Source organism: Schistocerca cancellata, chromosome 4 (genome assembly GCF_023864275.1).
Source record: "Schistocerca cancellata isolate TAMUIC-IGC-003103 chromosome 4, iqSchCanc2.1, whole genome shotgun sequence".
Taxonomy (NCBI): Eukaryota; Metazoa; Arthropoda; class Insecta; order Orthoptera; family Acrididae; genus Schistocerca; species Schistocerca cancellata.
The window spans coordinates 611,124,900-611,146,959 of record NC_064629.1 but is presented as its reverse complement, the minus strand read 5'-3'; the positions used below and the strand labels follow the sequence as shown (position 1 = coordinate 611,146,959).

General features: G+C 41.6%; 1 protein-coding gene across 9 annotated transcripts in view; it reads right to left on the bottom strand.

Annotated features, from left to right (window-relative positions):
- LOC126183741 (spindle assembly abnormal protein 6 homolog) overlaps positions 1 to 22,060 on the bottom strand; it is a 335,654-nt gene that overhangs the window by 271,118 nt on the left and 42,476 nt on the right. For 8 of the 9 annotated variants that reach the window (XR_007536801.1, XR_007536802.1, XR_007536803.1 and 5 more), the window contains exons 2-3: positions 18,901 to 19,085; positions 8,597 to 8,765 (exon numbers count right to left, since the gene is read on the bottom strand). Coding sequence is in view for 6 of the 9 variants with exons in the window: in XM_049925950.1 (XP_049781907.1) it covers positions 8,597 to 8,765; positions 18,901 to 19,085 (354 nt within the window). In the remaining 3 variants the exon portion in view is untranslated. The remainder of the gene's footprint in view (positions 1 to 8,596; positions 8,766 to 18,900; positions 19,086 to 22,060) is intronic. The other variant, XM_049925954.1, reaches the window with a different exon arrangement.

Below are 22,060 nucleotides of genomic sequence, written 5' to 3'. Positions count from 1 at the left end.
ATCTGGAAAATTGTTGGCTAAAGTTTTCCTGTACTCATAAGAAACTAACAGGTATAGTAGAGATCAGTCGCTAACAGACTCGTAAAAAAAAATGTTTCTTACACTTGCTCCAAATCCGGAAAACCAAAAATTTCAATTCACAAAACATATCTTTGAGAATATTTTAAAACCATACATTGCCATTACAAGTTTTGTCTGATACAGCATTCCTATGATGGACAAACTAATACTGACACTTATGCAGCAGGTTTATATATGCCGAGGGTTAACTGGCTTGCATGGTAGAAGTAATGCTGCCAAACTGCACACCTGTGTACCAGCCATGTGATGTCTATTTTTACCACCAAGTTAAAAACTTTTCTTCAAGGTTTAAAAATTGTAATCTGCTTCTGGAAACCAACAGGAATTGCACAACTGCATAGAGGCAATAATGATTAACAATCTAATTCGAGATCAGCTTTCAGCAACAATTTTTCAGGTATTGTTAATATATAGATGCTATGCACCAAAATTAACTACTGAAAAAGAAATATTTTTGAATGAAAAGCTAGTCTTTTTTCACTGACTCTTCAGAAGGAATGATGTAGTTATGTGATGCCTGCAGTCATTAAATGTTCTTGGTGCCAGGACTAAATTTGCTTCAAATGTTTATACGATAATTACCTTCTTCGAAGGAAACTGAGGACATCAAACAGAGTGAGGAAAGAGCCACTGTAAGATGACCATGATTAAATTTTTAATTACTAATCCAAATTATCTGAAAAATTTATTTGTCTACTGTGTTATTTTTCCTTATTGATTTACTTACCATATTAACTGTGCTACTTCTACCAATTTCGTAACAGGGACAAGTGGGAATCAAACAAGTTCTCTGTTCAGCATCAAGATGTCTTGGTCACTATGCCAACAGCATTTACCTTACGCACACATAAGTGGCAGTCAGAAAAGTTTCTCTCCTCGATTTCAGGATACAGCCCACGTATATGATGATGAAAAATTAGGGGTAGCTTTCTCAAAAACGTATGTATGTACGTGTGTGTGTGGGGGGGGGGGGGGGGGCGGGGGGGGGGTTTGCGAATGAGCTTTACACACGCGACCTGCCAAATTGGTTGCCCGTGTCTGAAGCAGCATTGCATCATGCCATTTCTCAGAAAGACAAACTGATCTTCCTCAATAGAAGCTTCTATTATTCTTCCGTAAGTAATTCATGTCAGTATTTTGCAACTGTAACTTATTAAACTGACAGCTCTGTAAGATTAACAAGTGTTAGCATCTGCTGCTTTTCGAATAGTAATTATTACATTCTTCAGCAGTCTGTGGGTATTTTACTTGATTCATATCTTGCATATCAGGTGGAATAAATTTGTTGTGGTTTGATCTCACCAGGATCTCAATAATTCTGATAGAATGTCGTCTACCCAGGTGCGCTGTTTTGACTTAGATCTTTCAGCGTTTTGTCACAACCTTCTCACTGTATCATGTCTCCTATCTTAATCTACACCCATGCTCATAAATTAAGGATAACTGCAGAATGTGGTACCACACAATGTGGCACTACACAAAACTGGCATTAATAGCATAGCCACACGTACACAGGCCGCACAACAGGTTGGCGTACTCTGGATCAGGTGGTCGAGCAGCTGCTGGGGTATGGCTCCCATTCTTGCACCAGTGCCTGTCGGAGCTGTCCTAGGAGCTTGAAGACGTGCAGCGACCCGTCGACCGAGAGCATCCCAGATGTGCTCGATGGGGTTTAGATCTGGAGAACAGGCAGGCCACTCCATTCGCCTGATATCTACTGTTTCAAGGTATTCCTCTACGATGGCAGCTCAGTGGGACCATGCATTATCATCCATCAGGAGGAAGGTGGGACCCACTGCACCCCTGAAAAGGCGGACATACTGGTGCAAAATGACGTCCCGATACACCTGTCCTGTTACAGTTCCTCTGTCAAAGACATGCAGGAGTGTACGTGCACCAATCATAATCCCACCTCACACCATCAAACCACGACCTCCATACAGGTCCCTTTCAAGTAAATTAAGGGGCTGGTATCTGGTTCCTCGTTCACTCCAGATGAAAACCCGGAGAGTATCACTGTTCAGACTACACCTGGACTCATCCGTGAACATAACCTGGGACCACTGTTCCAATGACCGTATACTGTGTTCTTGACACGAGGCCTTATGGGCTCTCCTGTGACCAGGGGGTCAGTGGAATGCTGGAATGCACCTTGCAGGTCTCCGGGCAAATAAACCATGTCTGTTCAGTCTTCTGTAGACTGTGTGTCTGGAGACAACTGTTCCAGTGGCTGCAGTAAGGTCCCGAGCAAGGCTACTAGCAGTACTCCGTGGCCGTCTGCAGGCGCTGATGGTGAGATATCAGTCTCTTTGTGGTGTTGTACACTGTGGACGTCCCGTACTGTGGCGCCTGGACACATTTCCTGTCTGCTGGAATCGTTGCCGTAATCTTGAGATCACACTTTCTGGCACACGGATGGCCCGTGCTATAACCTGTTGTGTTTGACCAGCCTCCAGTCGCCCTGGTATTCTACCCCTCATAACATCATCAATATGTGTTCTTTGAGCCATTTTCAACACACAGTCACCATTAGCACGTCTGAAAACATCTGCACACTTACTCGCTGCACCGTACTCTGACATGCACCAACACACCTCTGCGTATGTGGACTGCTGCCAGCGCCACCGTGCGATGACCGCAGGTCAAATGCACCACATGGTCATACCCCAAGGTGACTTAAACGCGCAAACTGCCCACCAGAGCGTTGTTTCACCATGTATCAGCATTATCTTTAATTTATGAGCATGAGTGTACTTCCTCTTTTTTTTATTCAATATTGCGCTCCACGTTCATTTCTCTAGTATAGCTCTTCTATACATTCCTTCCAATTTCAATCTTTCCCTCCTCTGATTAATACTGGCTTGTCGTTTGAGTTCTTGACACTGTTCTCCCAAGGTTTTAATATTTTCCTAAATGCAAAATCTATTTTCCCCATAGTCATGCATGCTTCTAAAGCTTTGCATTTATTCTCTATCCATTTCTGCTTTGCTATTTTGTGCTTTTTGTCAAAATCATTTTTAGACTTCTGTATTCCCTTTCACCTATTTCATTTGCTGCATTTGTATATTTTCTAGTTTATTCGGTTAAATTCAATATCTCCTGCATTATTCAGGAATTTTTACTAGTTGTCTTTCTGCCTATTTGATTCTCGTCAGTCTTCAGTATTTCATCTCTCAAAACTATCCTTTCTATTTCTATTGCACTTCTTTACTATTTCAGTGACTCAATTCCTACTGCTCCCTTTGGAATTCTCAACAAACTCTGGTTCTTTAGATTTATCCATGACTCATATTTACTTTCAACCTGCAGTTATTAACAAATAAATAATGGGCCAAAACCCATACATGCCCCTGGAAATGTTTTGCAGTATAAAATCTGGTTTTGGAATCTGTCTTTCGATTACATACTCTATCTGAAACCTTCTGGTGTCCCCAGGTCTCTTCTAAGTGTGCAACTTCCTTTCAAAATACTTAAATCAAGTGTTAGCAATGATGAAATTGTGCTGTGCGCCAAATTGTAACTGCTTCCCCTTTCAAGCTGCCCTAGTCCATGTTCTCATACTATTTTCCCTTCTCGTTATTTACCTACCATCAATTTCAGGTGCCCTTAAGAATTAAATTTTTGTTTCCCTTAACTATCTGAGTAATTTCTCTTATCTCATCATACATTCTCCAATCTCTTAATCATCTGTAGAGATAGTTGGCATATAAACTTTTAAAATTATGATGGGTGTTCTTACCTTCTATGATGCAATAACCATGTTTTTCATAACAGTTTACCCACATTCCTATTTCCTTGTTCATTATTAGACCTATTCCAGCATTTAAACTATTTAATTTTGTATTTGTAACCCAGTACTCACCCTACCAGAGGTCCTGTTCTTCCTGTCAATGCACTTCGTTAATTCTCACTACTTCTCGCTACATTCAACTTCAATTCCCTTTTTAAGTACCTACCCAATTATGGCTTCTAACATTGAACACTGTGACCTGTAGAATGCTAATTTTGTTTTTCCTGATAACGCTATCCTCCTGATTAGTCACTGCCCAGAGATCCAAAGGGTGGGCTATTTCAACATTGCAATATTTTACTCAAGGGGATGACACCACCATTAAATCATACAACAGAGCCGTATGCCCTCAGGAAAGGTTGCTTTTAGCTGTTTGCAGTACCATGATAGCAACACCATGTTGGCTAATGTAACAAGGCCAGGTCAATCTATATTGCAGATTGTTGGCCCTGCTAGTACTGGAAAGGCTGCTGCCACTCTTCAGGAACCACGCGTTAGTCTGGCCTCTCCGCAAATAACTTACATTGTGCTTGCACCTATAATATTGTTAAGGCATGCAAAACACCTCACCTTGGCAAGCTCAATTGTTCCTGGGGAGGCGAGGGAGGGGGGAGGGAGGGAATACATCACAGATTTTGTTTTGACATTTCATTTTTCTATTCCTGCCTCATTTATTAGCAATAAGTTTGAACACTGACTATGACCATAATTTCTTGGGGATCTGAGATAGGTCCTGTGATGTTATTTTGCTAGTGTCATTCTTTAAGACTTCACGTAATGTCTGCAGTTATGAACTTCCAGAAAAAAGCGATGTCCCCTCCAGTCCATTTTGTAACTCTAGTGCACAAGCACAACCAAAAATGGACGTATCTACACACTTTGAGGGAGAACTAAATTCATATGTATAGCTGTTTTGAGAAGTGCATGAAAATTAGCACATTATATACGTGATGTTTTAACTATTCACAGAAAATAAAGGCTGCAAGATACCAAGTTTGCTAGAAAGCAATTACACTTTCCATCAGGTTTTAGACAGCCACACGGGGCAAAAAGAAAGCAGGTGATATTGCTTTTTATAAAAGAGTCATCCAGAAAGTATGTTGTTGTTGTTGTTGTTGTGGTCTTCAGTCCTGAGACTGGTTTGATGCAGCTCTCCATGCTACTCTATCCTGTGCAAGCTTCTTCATCTCCCAGTACCTACTGCAACCTACATCCTTCTGAATCTGCTTAGTGTATTCATCTCTTGGTCTCCCCCTATGATTTTTACCCTCCACACTGCCCTCCAATACTAAATTGGTGATCCCTTGATGCCTCAGAACATGTCCTACCAACCGATCCATGCTTCTGGTCAAGTTGTGCCACAAATTTATCTTCTCCCCAATCCTATTCAATACTTCCTCATTAGTTATGTGATCTACCCATCTAATCTTCAGCATTCTTCTGTAGCACCACATTTCAAAAGCTTCTATTCTCTTCTTGTCCAAACTGTTTACCGTCCATGTTTCACTTCCATACAAGGCTACACTCCATACAAATACTTTCAGAAATGACTTCCTGACACTTAAATCTATACTCTATGTTAACAAATTTCTCTTCTTCAGAAACGCTTTCCTTGCCATTGCCAGTCTACATTTTATATCCTCTCTACTTCGACCATCATCAGTTATTTTGCTCCCCAAATAGCAAAACTCCTTTACTACTTAAAGTGTCTCATTTCCTAATCTAATACCCTCAGCATCACCCGACTTAATTCGACTACATTCCATTATCCTCGTTTTGCTTTTGTTGATGTTCATCTTATACCCTCCTTTCAAGACACTGTCCATTCCGTTCAACTGCTCTTCCAAGTCCTTTGCTGTCTCTGACAGAATTACAAGGTCATCGGCGAACCTCAAAGTTTTTATTTCTTCTCCATGGATTTTAATTCCTACTCTGAATTTTTCTTTTGTTTCCTTTACTGCTTGCTCAATATAGAGATTGAATAACATCAGGGAGAGGCTACAACCCTGTCTTACTCCCTTCCCAACCACTGCTTCCCTTTCATGTCCTTCGACTCTTACAACTGCCATCTGGTTTCTGTACAAATTGTAAATAGCCTTTCGCTCCCTGTATTTTACCCCTGCCACCTTTAGAATTTGAAAGAGTATTCCAGTCAACATTGTCAAAAGGTTTCTCTAAGTCTACAAATGCTAGAAACGTAGGTTTGCCTTTCCTTAATCTTTCTTCTAAGATAAGTCGTAGGGTCAGTATTGCCTCATGTGTTCCAACATTTCTACGGAATCCAAACTGATCTTCCCCGAGGTCGGCTTCTACTAGTTTTTCCATTCGTCTGTAAAGAATTCGTGTTAGTACTTTGCAGCTGTGATTGTTTGGTAATTTTCACATCTGTCAACACCTGCTTTCTTTGGGATTGGAATTATTATATTATATTATAATTATTATAGTCTGAGGGTATTTCGCCTGTTTCATACATCTTGCTCAACAGATGGTAGAGTTTTGTCAGGACTGGCTCTCCCAAGGCCGTCAGTAGTTCCAATGGAATGTTGTCTACTCCGGGAGCCTTGTTCCGACTCAGGTCTTTCAGTGCTCTGTCAAACTCTTCTCGTAGTATCATATCTCCCATTTCATCTTCATCTACATCCTCTTCCATTTCCATAATATTGTCCTCAAGTGCATCGCCCTTGTATAGACCCTCTATATACTCCTTCCACCTTTCTGCTTTCCCTTCTTTGCTTAGAACTGGGTTTCCATCTGAGCTCTTGATGTTCATACAAGTAGTTCTCTTTTCTCCAAAGGTCTCTTTAATTTTCCTGTAGGCAGTATCTATCTTACCCCTAGTGAGATAAGCCTCTACATCCTTACATTTGTCCTCTAACCATCCCTGCTTAGCCATTTTGCACTTCCTGTCGATCTCATTTTTGAGACGTTTGTATTCCTTTTTGCCTGTTTCATTTACTGCATTTTTATATTTTCTCCTTTCATCAATTAAATTCAATATTTCTTCTGTTACCCACGGATTTCTACTAGCCCTCGTCTTTTTACCTACTTGATCCTCTGCTGCCTTCACCATTTCATCCCTCAAAGCTACCCATTCTTCTTCTACTGTATTTCTTTCCCCCATTCCTGTCAATTGTTCCCTTATGCTCTCCCTGAAACTCTGTACAACCTCTGGTTCTTTCAGTTTATCCAGGTCCCATCTCCTTAAATTCCCACCTTTTTGCAGTTTCTTCAGTTTTAATCTACAGGTCATAGAACACCAGTCTAATGAATGCACATTTGAAGATGTATTTAGTATGTATAATACCCTGTCCCACATACCCTGAAAACTGAGTGCATTGACAGAAACTTCCAGTGTCTAAGTCTGATGATACGTATGTGATGTCCAGGCATGTACTTCGGTACCCACAGAGATGTATCAAGATCAACTAACACCAATGCCTTAACACATTTGTATACAATTATGACAATTGTTAATCTGGATATTAAATTGTCTGTAAAGTTATTTATTGTGCAGAGAGAAGCTGGAAGTGCTGTTGCTCCCTACAAATCTTTCTCATGTGCGTGACTTTGCAAGGGTAGTAGGGAATATTTATATCACAGCAAACGAGAGTGGGGGAGATGGGCATAAGAACTACAAATATGATATGAGCAGTGCTTCTTGCCAACAGCTAGTCAAAATAAATTGCTTTTGTTAGATTCCTGGTCTGCTTATAAAAAATCTTACTCCTTTAGAGCAAACTATTCCCCCTGAGAAGTGCACGACATTGAAATTCATACCACCTGGAACCACTGGACAAATTCAGCCTCTGGACGTTTATTTTTCCCATACCTACAAAACATACTATCACACTGTCTGCAGCTACACTCTTACGGATGGATACCTAATAGAACGTCCTGTACGGTTCGTAACTCTCAAGTAGTTCAGCCTTGATCTTGATGGTGTGAACCTTTTTGATCACTGTGGCATGACATTTTTCATTTGGTTTTCATGGTTGTTAAATGTCAACAATGTCCAGTGTACAACATACGTCCCATGAAGGTTGATCTCTGCACCTCCCAGACACTCATTTTCTCTCACCCTCCCATTGCACATGGTTAGTCATTAGCAGCTAATATTTTTCCTGTCATAATTTTTAACAGAACACTTTCAAATGAGCCTTACTAATTGTGACCTCATACTCAAGGAGTTCCTTGTGAGAACGACATAGTTACATTACCATCAAAAATCTCCTTCAAAGTGAGGTTAAAATAATTGACTGGAATCATTATGTGATAGAAGATCACACTCAGCTGATTAACTCTCTCAGTAAGGTATGTTCATTAGGTCTTTGAATTGACAGCTTCACAGAGTCTGACTCGTAGAACATAAGAAAGAAGACTAACAACTAACTGAATAAATCAACTTTATTCTGCTGGTTATCCAACTGCTGGTAGACCAACAAATTTAGCAGACATTCTTCAAATAGTTCTTTCATATTAAACAGTGTTAATTCAGAAGACCTGTAGTGTTCAGTCACTTCATGAAGTTGTCTACGACAATCCTTCGGTTACAGTAATGTGCACTCTAGATACACTCGTATATTTGAAAGTTTGGACCAAATATTCTTTAAAAACAGCAATCTTCAGTAGAAGGTTAGGCACATTTTCCAAAGGAGAAATGAAAGATATAAAAGGCACTGCAAATAATCCAGAAACATTTTTATTTTATGAAATAGACCCACCCACCTGCAGCAAGTTTATTCTGTCTGTGACAATCTTCTTGACTTCATCTTCTGAACATTTTTGTATTTTAATGTAGAGGTGAGTCATCTGCCTCAAGTCATTTATCTCGATAATTTTAAGCAAAGTTTCTCTTTTCTCATACATAATGTTCTCTTCAATACGCAGAACATACCTGGAAGAACAGTGTTATGATTTAATCTCTCTGTTCTAGTCATTTAGAGCTCCAAAAACAGTACATATTAACAGTAACACCTGAAGTAAACATAAAACGACAACAACAACAACAACATGCACTTTCTAAAACTAGGTAAATTGAGTGATCCTTGAATTTTGAGCACTTTGTGAATCCTTAGCGGAACATGTGACTGGTACCTAGTATTACCATCCCATTATAGACTCTGCACACACTAGAAAACCGCTATTGAAATTTTACATCAGTGCAGGAAAAATTACTGTCTACGAACAACAGCAGTGGGCAATTAAACATCAACAGTTAAGACCAGAACTTGAGTCAGTAACTTGTATTTGCTAAAAGACAGCAAGGTGGAACAGATGATTAACCATTACATCAGTGGAGTACCCAGTAATACATCCTTCACGACCATATATGCATTTACACAGTTCACGAAAGTGTTACTTGAAGTTAATGAGGCGGATGACTGTGTTCTGGGCATATTCTAAGACTTGTCAAAGGCTTTACACTGTTGACCATAAAATAGTATTAAACAAACTATAAGCACTTGGCGTACAAGGAATAGCAAACAAGTAGTTCCAGTTTTACCTGGGAAACAAGATGCAAAAAAGGTAGACTGAGGTCACATGTCTGTTGATGATACAGCAATTGCCAGACAATAAACAAACACACACAGGTGTTCTTTAAGGTAGTGTATTGGGTCCAGTTCTGTTAACATATTCAATGACTTTCCTGACAGTACAAGACGTGGAGAAAAGCTCTCTTTGCTGAACGTAGCAATATGATAGTCACTGATTAAATACCAGAGCTTCTGTTCCAAAAACCAAATGAAACCCTCACAGTTGCTTTCGACTGAGCTGTATATAATAAATTAACAATTAACACAAGGAAGAAAAACAGTATGCACTTCAACATAATGAGGGAACACAACTCTGCCACAATGAGCATAGACAATAAATCTATATATTGTAACAAATACAAAATTTTTAGGTATGAATTTGATTGTTCGTTAACATAGCTATACATAACATTGGAACAAGTGCCCTTTTGGACATTTCAAATTTTTTAATAAATTTCCCTAAGATATGAAAAAGTTACTAAAATAATGGGTGTCCATAAATTTTCTTTACTACTTACGACTTCAGTAACTTTAAAGCTATACTAGATATTAACAAATGGTTTTCAGCACTGATAAGATAACTCAATTTTTTTTTTTACCTTCCAGGTAACCCAGTTTTGACACAAAATTGAACTTGAAAACCAGATAAAATGTGGACACCACAAGAGATAGATCAGTGTGGGGCCTGCTCATAAGGTATGTTATGTGTGTGTTGGAGATCTGAGAAAATGGTCCAAAAAGGAGAAAAAAGCCTTTAGATTTGCTGTTCCTATGATATGGAGGGAGCCAAAAAATCATTCTGATGATTCCTACTCTTGCAGTCTTCATATTACTGGTCATAATTTGAAAAACAAGAAGGTAATAAGCTACCCTAACCTTCCATTCGCCATCCAACCAGTAGGGCATGGTGTAGATTTGCCAGTTCCTGAACCACCAGATGATATAAATTCTATTCCAATAGAAGTATTTTCTGATGTACAATGCGATTTAGATGAACCAGATGATGATGAATTCCATTGTAATACAGAAAGTCTAGAGCCCAATTTGTTTACTCATACCGAGCTTAATGATTTAGTTAAGGATCTGGGCTTAACGAAAGAAAAAGCTGAATTGCTTGGCTCTAGATTAAAAGAAAAGAACTTACTGGCAGTTGGAACCAGCATATACATGTATAGAAAGAGAGAGCAGCAATGTTTCAAGTTTTTTCAACAAAAAGGTGATTTAGTGTAATGCTCAGACATTCCCAATCTGATGAATAAGTTTGGTATTGAATACAAAAAGGAAGACTGGAGGCTGTTTATTGATTCATCCAAAACTAGTTTAAAGGCTGTTTTATTACACAACGGTAACATGTATGCATCTATACCTGTTGGACATTCTGTATATATGACAGAAAGCTATGAAAACTTAGAAATAGTGCTAAATAAAATAGGATATTCAGCTCATGGTTGGATGATATGTCATGATCTAAGAGTAACACACATGCTCCTTGGTCAGCAAGGTGGCTTTACCAAATTTCCATGTTTCTTGTGTGAATGGGACAGCACGGCTAGGGATCAACACTGGTGCACAAAGAACTGGCCTGTGAGGGAGTCTTTAAAACCTGGTGAGAAGAACATTCTACACAAAAACCTTGCACATCCAAAACATGTACTCTTAGCACCCCTACATACAAAGTTAGGCCTAATGAAACAGTTCGTAAAGGCTTTGCCTAAAGATGGACCATGTTTTAAGTATCTCTGTCAAAAGTTTCCACGCCTTTCAGAAGCTAAACTAAAAGAAGGCGTCTTTGTCGGACCTGACATTAGAAAATTTATGTTTGATGTTAACGTTGAATCCACAATGACCTTAAATGAGAAAGAAGCATGGGTATCATTCAAGCAAGTTGTTACAAAGTTCTTAGGACATGAAAAAGACCCAGAATATGTTTCTATTATAGCTACACTGTTAAAGAAGTTTAAAACTTTAGGATGTTTAATGAGCCAGAAAGATCACTTATTGAACAGTCACCTTTATTACTTTCCGGACACTATGGGAGATGTTAGTGAGAAGCAAGGAGAGCATTTTCACCAGGACATTAAAGTGATGGAAAAATGTTGCCAAGGCCGCTGGAACACCAACATGATGGGGGACTACCGTTAGTCACTTCACCGAAAAGCGAAACCTATATTAACACACATCATTGTTTTAAGTAGCTTACTGTAAATACAAACCATACTTATGTTGCAACAAAGCTTTTCATTAATTTCCCCGTTTACCGTATAGCATAGGATTTTTATACTATATAATAAAAAGCATATTGCTCGAAAACTATGGGTGATACAAAAAAAACTAAGGCTAGATTTGGATTCAGCTCATAAAAATATTTAAAAGATCAGCTAGCAAAGTAAAAAAAGTTATTCAATAAAAATTTTTCATTGGCTTGTGTTATATGGAGCAACTTGGGCATAAGCCAAAGAGAATTATCTAACAGGAACCAACTAAATGAGTTGCAGTTAAGACACTGACGTGATATTCAGGAGGATGGAATTTGCTCTGTCTGGCCATCCAAATTTTTTCAGTGGTTTTACCACTTCATCTCAGGCAAATGCCGCAATGGTTTCTTCATCAAGGCCTTGGGTGACCACCTGTCCTCTCCTCATAGATGAATACTTACACATTTTCTGTGAAAGTGTATTTGAGCTACCCGTTTTCACTTTATCATCATGACAAACCCTATATCATTATGAGATGATCTTTGGATGGATTAATTAATTAACTGTGCCACTTTTTGCATCAAAAATCTACTGCAACAGACACTCACACACATACATTTCAAGTAGGTTTCTCAATAAAAAAAGCTTACCTGGCACAAAGTGTGCCAAACGAATAGATGACCGCCAAAGAAGCATCTGCTGGTCTGACAAGTCTTAAATAAAACTCTATTTCCTGCAACTGCATGCCTGTTTTGTGTGTATTGTATCATACATGTTGCAATAGAGTGTTTTGCAACCCCCCCAGTGTCAATTCTCTTCAGTGGTAATGTGGCCACTGCATCACAGTCTCTCTCTCTCTCTCTCTCTCTCTCTCTCTCTCTCTCTCTCTCTCTCTCTCTCACTCATCATATAACATGCAGTTTGGTTGGCTATACCTGGATGAAGGAAGATAGTTGATAGCTGGTATGAAGTAAGTCATGATAATTTACAGATCTCAAAGTTGAGGAAAGAATCTAGTTTCATGACCCACCTATAGCAATAATTCCTAAATCCTATCTTTAACATCATGACATCTATGTAAATTATCACTTGAAAGTCCAGGTTGAAATATCAGCAATTTTGAAAAGGATGGACCGCTACTCACTGTAAAGATGACACACTGAGGGTGGTTTTTTTTTTTTTTTTTTTTTTAGGGTGCAAAAACAACTGGGGTCATATGCACTTAAGTCGAAATTATAGGACACAAAGACAGAGAGGAGTCAAAAAATGACTATATGTCTGTCCCAATTGACAGAACAGACAGCAAAAAACAGGGATGTGGAGAAAGGGATAAGAAAGACCCCATACAGAAAGGGAGGTCCAAGACTAAAAATTAAATGGCTTTCACCATATTGCTTTGGCAGATGAAAAGTAAAATGTGGTTGACAGCCCGCACGCCATTTGCTAAAACGGTCAATAACTCAAATGGCACACCCAAGTGGGACTGTAAATGGTTAAAAAATGGGCATTCCATCAGGAAGTGGTGGACAGTTAAAACTTGGGCGTAATGTGTACAGAGAGGTGTGGTAGTGTCACTTAGCACATGACGATGGCTAAAAAGGCAGTGCCCAACATGCAACCTAGTTAAAATTACCTCCTCCTGGCAAGAGGGCTGAGAGCAGATCGTCCAAGCTGCAGGGAGAGGCTTAATAAGCTGGAGCTTATTCCCGTGAAGGGAGGACCAGTGGTGATGCCAAAGGGACTCCACCTCCTGACAGACGGCAACACAGAGATCATCGGAGAGAATATAAGAACGAGTGGGCTGAGGTATGAGGGCTGCAGCCCTGGCAGCAGCGTCAGCAGCATTGTTTCCTGATAGACCAACATAACCAAGAGCCCACATAAACAACACAGTGGCTCCACAAAGAGTGAGCAAGTGACAGTTTTCCTGGACCCGTTGCACTAAGGGATGGGCAGTGTACAGTGCACATAGACTTTGAAGAGTGCTAAGAGAGTCTGAACAGAGGACACAATTGAAAAGCCTGTGTCGTCAGATGTACTCCGTGGCCTGATACAGGGCGAAGAACTCAGCTGTAAATACTGATCAGTGTGCCTCAAGTTGATATCGAAAGACGTGGGCACCAATGATGAAGGCACACCTGACACCATGGGCAGCCCGAGAGCCATCAGTATACACAAAAATACTATTGGGTAGTTCCATGTGAAGGTCGTCAAACTGAAGACAATAGACTGAGGCTGGAGTAGCGAATGTAGGCCACGGTTAACATGGGCTGCTTCACAAAGCCGGGGTGGTGAAGGGTTCACTCCCACCGGGAAACTGGCCTTGAAAACATCCGGGTGTTCTCCAGCCGAAATATCAGCAGTCGCTGAAAGTGTTACCTGGCTGAATTCCCGGAAGTTATTTGAAACATTGAGGACATGTAGGACACTGAGGGACCACATACAGTGGGGAGGACCAAGAGTGTTTCCTATCGAGCATGAACCCCAGGAATTTCATAGTTTCAACGTACAGAAGGACAACAGGCCCAAGATGTAAAGATGGTGGGAGAAACCATTTGTGCCACCAGAAATTCATACAGACAGTTTCGTCAGTGGAAAAACGAAAGCCCCTGTCGTTTCTCCAGGAGTGAAGAAGATCAATACATCGCTGAAGACGCCACTCAATGAGACAGGTCTGTGTAGAACTGAAATAGATGACCAATTCATCAACAAAAAGGGAGCCGTAGATGCCCAGCAGGAGACAGGCTATTATAACATTAATGGCAATAGCAAAGAGGATGACGCTCAGGATGGAACCCTGAGGCACACCGTTTCCCTGGATAAAGGTGTCTGAAAAGGCAGAACCCACACGCACCTTGAAAACTCGGTCTTTTAAAAAATTCCCGAAGGATACACGGCAGGCAGCCACAGAGGCCCCACATGTAAAGAGTATGCAGGATAGCAGTTCTCCAACAGGTGTCTTACACCTTCTCCAAATCTAAAAACACGGTCACAGCTTGGGATTTCCGCAGCAAACCATTCATGACATGGGTGGACAAAGTAAGGAGATGGTCAACTGCAGAAAGTGACACTCAAAATCCACACCGTATAGTCATTAGTAAATCGCGAGACTCAAGCCACCACACCAGCCAGGCCTGACTCATATGTTTCGTAACCTTGCAAATGCACCTGGTGAGAGAGATGGGGCGGTAGCTAGAAGGGATGTTTCTGTTCTTACTGGGCTTAGGTATAGGTATGACGGTGGCTTCACGCCGACATCCGGGAAATGTGCCCTTTGCCCACATGCGGCTGTACGTGTTAAGCAGAAAGTGCTGGCCCACAATAGAAAGATGCTGCAACATTTGAATGTGCTCAGTGTCTGGCCTTGGAGCAGAGGATCGGAATGAACTGAGAGCATGATCTAGCTCCCTCATAGTAAAGGTGGCATTGTAGCACTCAAGATTCTGAGAAGAGAAGGGTAGAGTCCAAGCCTCTCTGCTCGTCTCCAATGGAGAATGGCAGGGTGATAGTGGGAAGAGCTCGAAATTTCTCCAAAATGGCGGCCCATGGTGTAGGAGATAGCAATAGGGTACACAATAACCTGGTGCTACTGTCGGGCCAGAAATTGGGGAATCGATCTTGGTCCCAGAGAGCAGTCGGAGGTTGGCCCACACGAGAGAAGCGGGAGTGGAACGGTTAAAGCAACTAGTGATTGAAATCCAGCTAGCTTTTTTACTATCCTGAAGAACGCGACAACACTTTGCATGCATCTGTTTATAATGAATGCAGTTTGCCATCATAGGACGCCAGCTAAAAACGCAGAGAGCATGTCTCCGTGCACAAATTTCACCACAGCATGCCTCAGTCCACCAAGGGACTGGGACACGGCGTGGTAAAGAGGAAGTGTGAGGAATGGAATGTTCTGCAACATTAAGGATAACATTTGTGAGATATCCCACCTGGTCATCGCAACTGGGGAAATCTTGTCTTCGAAGGTCGCCAGGGAGGAGTAAAGCTGTCAGTCAGCCTTAGTAAGCTGCCACTTAGGTTTGCACCCAGGTGAGGTAGGAGTCAGCAAACGGATAGCACATGGGAAATGGTCGCTCGAATAAGTGTCAGAAAGAACAGACCACTCACAACGATGGACAAGCTGGGCAGTGCAGAAGGATACGTCCAAATGGGAATAGGTGTGCAAGGAGTCGGAAGGTGGGTGCTCCGGTGTTAAGGCAGAAGAAGTTGAGTTAGTAAAGAGGTCTTGGGAGAACCTCAAAGGGGATTATGCGCATTAAAGTCACCAAGTAGCAAAAATGGGGGAGGTAGCTGTCCAGTAAGCTGAAGGAAGTCTGCCCTGGTCACATTGAATGACAGAGGGATATAAATGATACAGAGAGAAAAAGTCAGATGGGGAAGGATAAGGTGAACTGCAACAGCTTGAAGATGGGTTGACTATGAGCAGCACGACACCCCTATGAGATGGAATGCCGACCTCAGGGGGAAGGTCAAAACAAACTGGGAAGAAATGTGAAACCTCAAAGCGAATGTGAGGATGCAATTTCGTTTCCTGAAGACACAGTACAAGGTGACACCGCGATACTAAAAGCAACTGTAAATCTTCGATGTGGGAATGAAGGTCGCAAATGTTCCATTGGAGGAGAGTCATGATGAGAAAGAGATGAAGGGGGTTTCACATCGATGGCTGCCAAGTGACAGCCTGTGAAGAGTCACTGCTACAGGGCACAGAAGCAGGAGGATCCTGCTCCATGGGGTCCACAGAAGCATCAGCTTGCATGTGCTGGTGATCTGTGGAGTTCAACGCTGAAAAATGGTTGGTGGTGCACACTGGCGACACGAAGGTCGACCGGACTAAGGTATCACGTGTTAACACCGTCGAAGAGGGTCTTCGTGTCGGCAAAAGAGAAGACCATTTGCCTTTACTGGACTTCTTCGAGCCTTTCCAGTTAGCAGAGGAAGACTCTGGTGTTGTTTGGCAAGAGGGACGTAGGAAGTCTTCACGGGAGTACTACTCCTGTCTTTTCCTGCCTATTGGTTGTGTAGCCGGTGGTTCCACCTCTGGAGGCGAGGCTTGTTGCATAGCTGGATGAGGGGATGGATAGTGATGCTACCTTGACCTCAGAGCTGAATTTGAAGTTGCATGTCAACGTGCCCACGTCCTTCATGGAGGAAGGGGTAACAGAACAGAACTATAGGTTCCAGATGGAAGAATGCAGGGTTTGTGACTAGTCAATAACTTCTGAGTGACTGGGTAAGGCACTTTTTCCTTTACTTGGATCTCTTGGACAGCCTGCTTATCAAGATACACGGGACAATCCCGAGAGGAGGCAGCATGGCCAACATTGCAGTTGATACAGAGGGGTGAAGGAGGCAGACAATCGCCCTCGTGCGCATCCCTACCCCAAGTTACACATTTGGCTGGGTGTTGACAAGGCACTCTAGTGTGATGATGACTGCACAGTCATCAGCACCTGTACAAGGTCCCAACAGTTACACAGTAAAATTTTGTTTCACAGTCAAATCTAGCCACTGTCACAAACGATGATGGTGATGGTGATGATGATGACAACACAAACACCCAGACCCTGGGCAGAGAAAAATCACCAACCTGACCAGGAATCGAACCTGGGACCCCATGATCCAGAGGCAGCAACGCTAGCCACTAGACCACGAGCTGTGGACACATTCTAGTGTGGTTGAAACAATAGCACTGGTAGCAGCGCATTGGGCTCGGAATGTATGGTCGGACTGTGATAATTACATAGCCTGCTTTGATCTTGGACGGAAGCACCACTCTATCAAAGGTGAGAAAAAGAGTGCTGGTGGACACTAAGGAGGAATCTTCCTTTTTCCACCACCCGATGGATGCCATCGACACTCTGATCAGAGAGGTAAGATTGGATTTCAGCCTCGGTTAGACTGTCGAGAAGCCTAGTGTAAATAACACCACGGGAAGAATTCAGAGTTTTTTGGGCCTCGACACAAACAGAGTAGCTGCGGATGAATGAGGCGGCAAGCAGTTGATGTGCTTGAGAATCAGAAGTAGTCTCCAAAAGAAAAGTAGCATTCTGTAAACGAGAGGAGGATTTCACAGGGCCAGGATTTTATCAACTCCTTTCTGAATAATAAACGGATTTACTGTGGCGAAGGATGGACTGTGTCTTCAGTACATGAGACCAAGAGGAACTGTGGTGCATTGTGAAGGGTCTTTGAATCGTTAGCCTCATTATGTTTACGTTCCACAGACGTTAATTGGGAAGATGATTGGCTCATCGCAAGAAAATCCCCCACAACTACAAGCGTCTCTGATGGCACGCTCCTTCCATCTGGGGGCGCCCATTCACAAGGGGGCACACCCGCCTTAAGTGATTGTTCACACCTCATGTCACACCTCCCAAACACCTGACAGAGGGACTAATCGGCAGTTTGGGAAGGTTGCAGCTCAAGCAATCACCCCTCCCTGGGCCTGGCCTGTATCAGGGGGTACATGTGAACCCTACCTGTTGACCCGGAGCTGGGAATTACGTGTCACCCAGTCACCTGTTGCGCATCAGACGCATAGGCCGGCCTTCAGGAGTGCACAGGGAGGAAGAAGAAAAAGAGGCACCTCAAATGCCGAAGCAGAGGACCAAGAGGAGAAGGGAAACAAAGAAAGGAAAAGGGAGCGAAAAACAGTGGTGAGACTGTTCTTACATCAGACTATGCAGAACAATCCCAATAACACCCCAGATATGTTCCCTAAGGGATAGGAAAAAGAATAGCAAGAGGACAGACATGCAGCGTGGAAGGGAAAAGAAGCTGCAAAGGCTGAGGCTCTGTGGTAGCCAAGCATGAACCTGCCAAAGAGTGGCGAGGCCCCTGGGGGGACACGCTGAGTTGCAGACAGGCACAATGAAAAGATTGTTACATATTACGCTTTCACATAAAGACTTCTTCAGAAAAGAAGGGAACACACACACACACACACACACACACACACACACACACACACACACTTTCACATATGCAGGCACACCTCACACACACATGATCAATATCTCCAGTCACTCTAGCCAGCTGCAGTGGCCAGAGAGAGCAGTCATGAGTGCGTGAGGTGTGCCTGCTCGTGTGAAAGAGTCGTGTGTGTGTGTGTGTGTGTGTGTGTGTGTGTGTGTGTGTGTGTGTGTGTGTGTGTGTGTGTTTTCATTTCTTTTCTAACAAGTTTAGTGTATAACAGTCTTTTTGTTGTGCCTGTCTGCAAATCAATGTATCATCTTTATAGTGAGTTGCAGTCCACTCTTTTCATAAATGTATTTAATCGGTAACTTACCTGAGCGAACTTCCTTGGTCTGAGTGTAAACACTGTCTCAACAAATTCAAAAATACTTCAATAAACTTAGTAAAATCAACAAAGAGACAATGTTCAGTTTTGATATTTTCATAGTCAGCTGCAGTCATTATGCCCTTGTACACAAAGAAAGGATTGCTTATTCCCACGATTTTCACAGCAATTACCTAAAATGAAAATACATAAAACATTTAATTAACTAAAGGTTTTCAGCACAAACGCTTAAAATATTTGGTTAAGTTCATCATCTGCATTCAGTTTGATATTTTAAAAAAAAATGTTATTTTTGTGTAATGCAACAGGTTCAAAAGTATGACATTCAGTTGGTTTCAGTTTTATCTGAGCACAAGGAAACAGAAGATTGCTTTATGCTGACACATACCAGGAAGTGAGCTATTAATTAACTGAGTCAATGCAACACAGGGTGATTCTAAGGGGACCAAACTAGAGCTGCTTCTGTTGTTGAACATTAATGACTTGTCTTTAACTGTTGCTGATTGTTTTGTAGGGATAATACAAGTATAATAACTAAATAATAAAGAAAATACTGTCTTTTTGACAGAAGCAACTATTACTTTGTAGATAACAGGCCAACTCTTAACTGCAATAAAACACCATACATCTAGTTTCATTCACAATTCTGATAACACTGAAAGCCAGCTTTCTTATGAGATAAATGAGCCAGAAAATAATGAATTTCTAGGACTCATGATACATGGGAAGTCCTCATATGAAGAAAATACTTAGAGCCTCTTGCAGAAGCTGAATGTAGTTATCTTTATTATTACAATATTGTCTAGGCAGCATTAGATACACACACTTTTTTATTTCACACTCTTTCATTCAATGAAGTTCTATGGGATATTATCGTGGTGCAATTTATTTCAGGTTGAACAAAATTTTACCAAAGGTGAGCGGTTCATTACTGGTGCTAGGAACTTTTGTTTAGTGTTTCCATAGCAGTTCAAAAACCACATTCCATGCATTGATTATTTGGTATCTTGCTTCCTGATTGATTAGGTTTTCCGTCATCTTGATTTCAATTGCTTCATTGATGACAAATCCAGACTCTGGCCCAAAACTGGATAACTAACAATGATACCTTCCATCTAAAGCACGTAACAATAAATATGGCAAGAAAAGCAATAATGAGAATCTCTTCTGATGCGATAGACAATGACAGTATCAGTATAACCATGATTAAGAATGTTGTCGATATCTTTGTACCTGTCTTAACTGACATATTTAATTTTTCCCTCGTGAACGGAATATACCATACTGTATGGAAAAGAAGCATAATTCAACCCATCCCTAAGATCGAAAACCCGCAATTGCCTAGTGATTACTGACCAATTAGCATACTGCCTGCTGTTTCCAAGCACTTGAATATATTGTTCATGATCAAATCACTGAACAGCTGCATGAATTCAATCTATATGACAAATTTCAATCCCGTTTCCGTAAACACCACAGCACAAACACTGCTCTAATTAAAGTAACTGATGACCTGAAATATGCCATTGACGGCCGAAAGGCAACAATATTGACACTACTAGACTTCAGCAAAGCTTTTGACACTTAACTTTGACATATTGCTCAGAAAAGTGCAACAGCTTAATATCTCAGATAGTGCAATGAGATGGTTTGAAAGCTACTTAAAAGACAGACAGCAATGTGTTGTGTGCATAAATGAAAAATCTTCCTGGAACCACGTCTCCTCGGGAGTGCCACAAGGATCAGTCTTAGGACCACCTCTGTTTTCTTTACATGTCAATGACATTTCGCCAGTTCTGTCCTCCTGTAAATATCATTTCTATACTGATGACCTCCAGCTCTACCAAAGCATCAGACCTGAAGATATAAACACTGCAATCGCTCAAATGAATGATAATCTGTATTCAGTAGTGACATGGGCAAAAAACCTGGGGCTTAAACTAAATGCAAAAAAGACACAAATAATCTTAATAGCCCATCAGAAATTAATTAGTTCAGATTTCCGCGAACGGCTGCCCCCTATTCTGCTCAAGGGTATTCCAATAACATACCAGAAAACAGTTAAGAACTTGGGTGTAACTTTGGATGAACATCTCAACTGTGTGGGGAATACAGTCGCAGTGTGCTGGAAGACATCCGCTTTTCTCCATGCTCTCAAAAAGTTTCGGAACGTATTTCCACAGGACGTGAAACACCAACTCATGCAAGCACTCATTCTACCGAACCTCCACTATTGTGATGTAATTCAACAAGGCATGAGTAGTACAAACAAAAGACGGCTAGAACTAACCATGAATGCCTGTGTGCATTACACTTGCAACATTCGCCAATATGATAATGTTAGTGCTTCATACTCCCAGCTAGGGTGGCTGCGGCTGGACAAATTGTGGTTGGTTGGTTGGTTGGTTTGTGGGATTAAAGGGACCAGACTGTGATGGCCATCGGTCCCTTTTTCCAAAAAATTAAAACTGCCCAAAGAGAATAAAAACGAACAGCAGGAAAGACGTCAGACGACACGGGACAAGAAAGACTCTGGCAGAGATCAGACAAAACAAATTAAAACACACAGAGAGTGATGGTGGTTGGCCGACCATAGAGAAATAAAGAGGAAAAGCCAACCACCACCCGAACACATTAAAAACTCAGTTTAAAATCAGAGGCTAAAAGCCAGAATCAACACTAAAAAACATAAACACTCAGATTAAACGATAAAAACCCCCTGCCCGAATAAAACGCAAAACTAAGTCCACCATGGCAGAGTCATCTAGTAAAAGGGCAGGGAGCATATCAGGCAGCGCAAATGTCTGCCTGAGCACAGTTAAAAGCGGACAAGTTAATAAAATGTGCACCACCGTGAAAACCGCCCCACAGCACAGAGAGGCGGGTCCTCACGACGCAATAAATAACTGAGAGACAGTCGGGTGTGGCCAATGCGGAGCCGACAAAGAACAACTGAATCTCTGCGAGTGGCTCGCATGGATGACTGCCACACACGCGTCGTCGTCTTGAGAGAACGGAGTTCGTTTGGCGTGGGTAGATTGCGCCATTCAGTGTCCCAAAGAGAGAGAACTTCGTGGCGGAAGACTACCCGCAAATCAGTCTCCGGGAGGCCAATGTCCAGGGTGGATTCACTGGTGGCCTGTTTGGC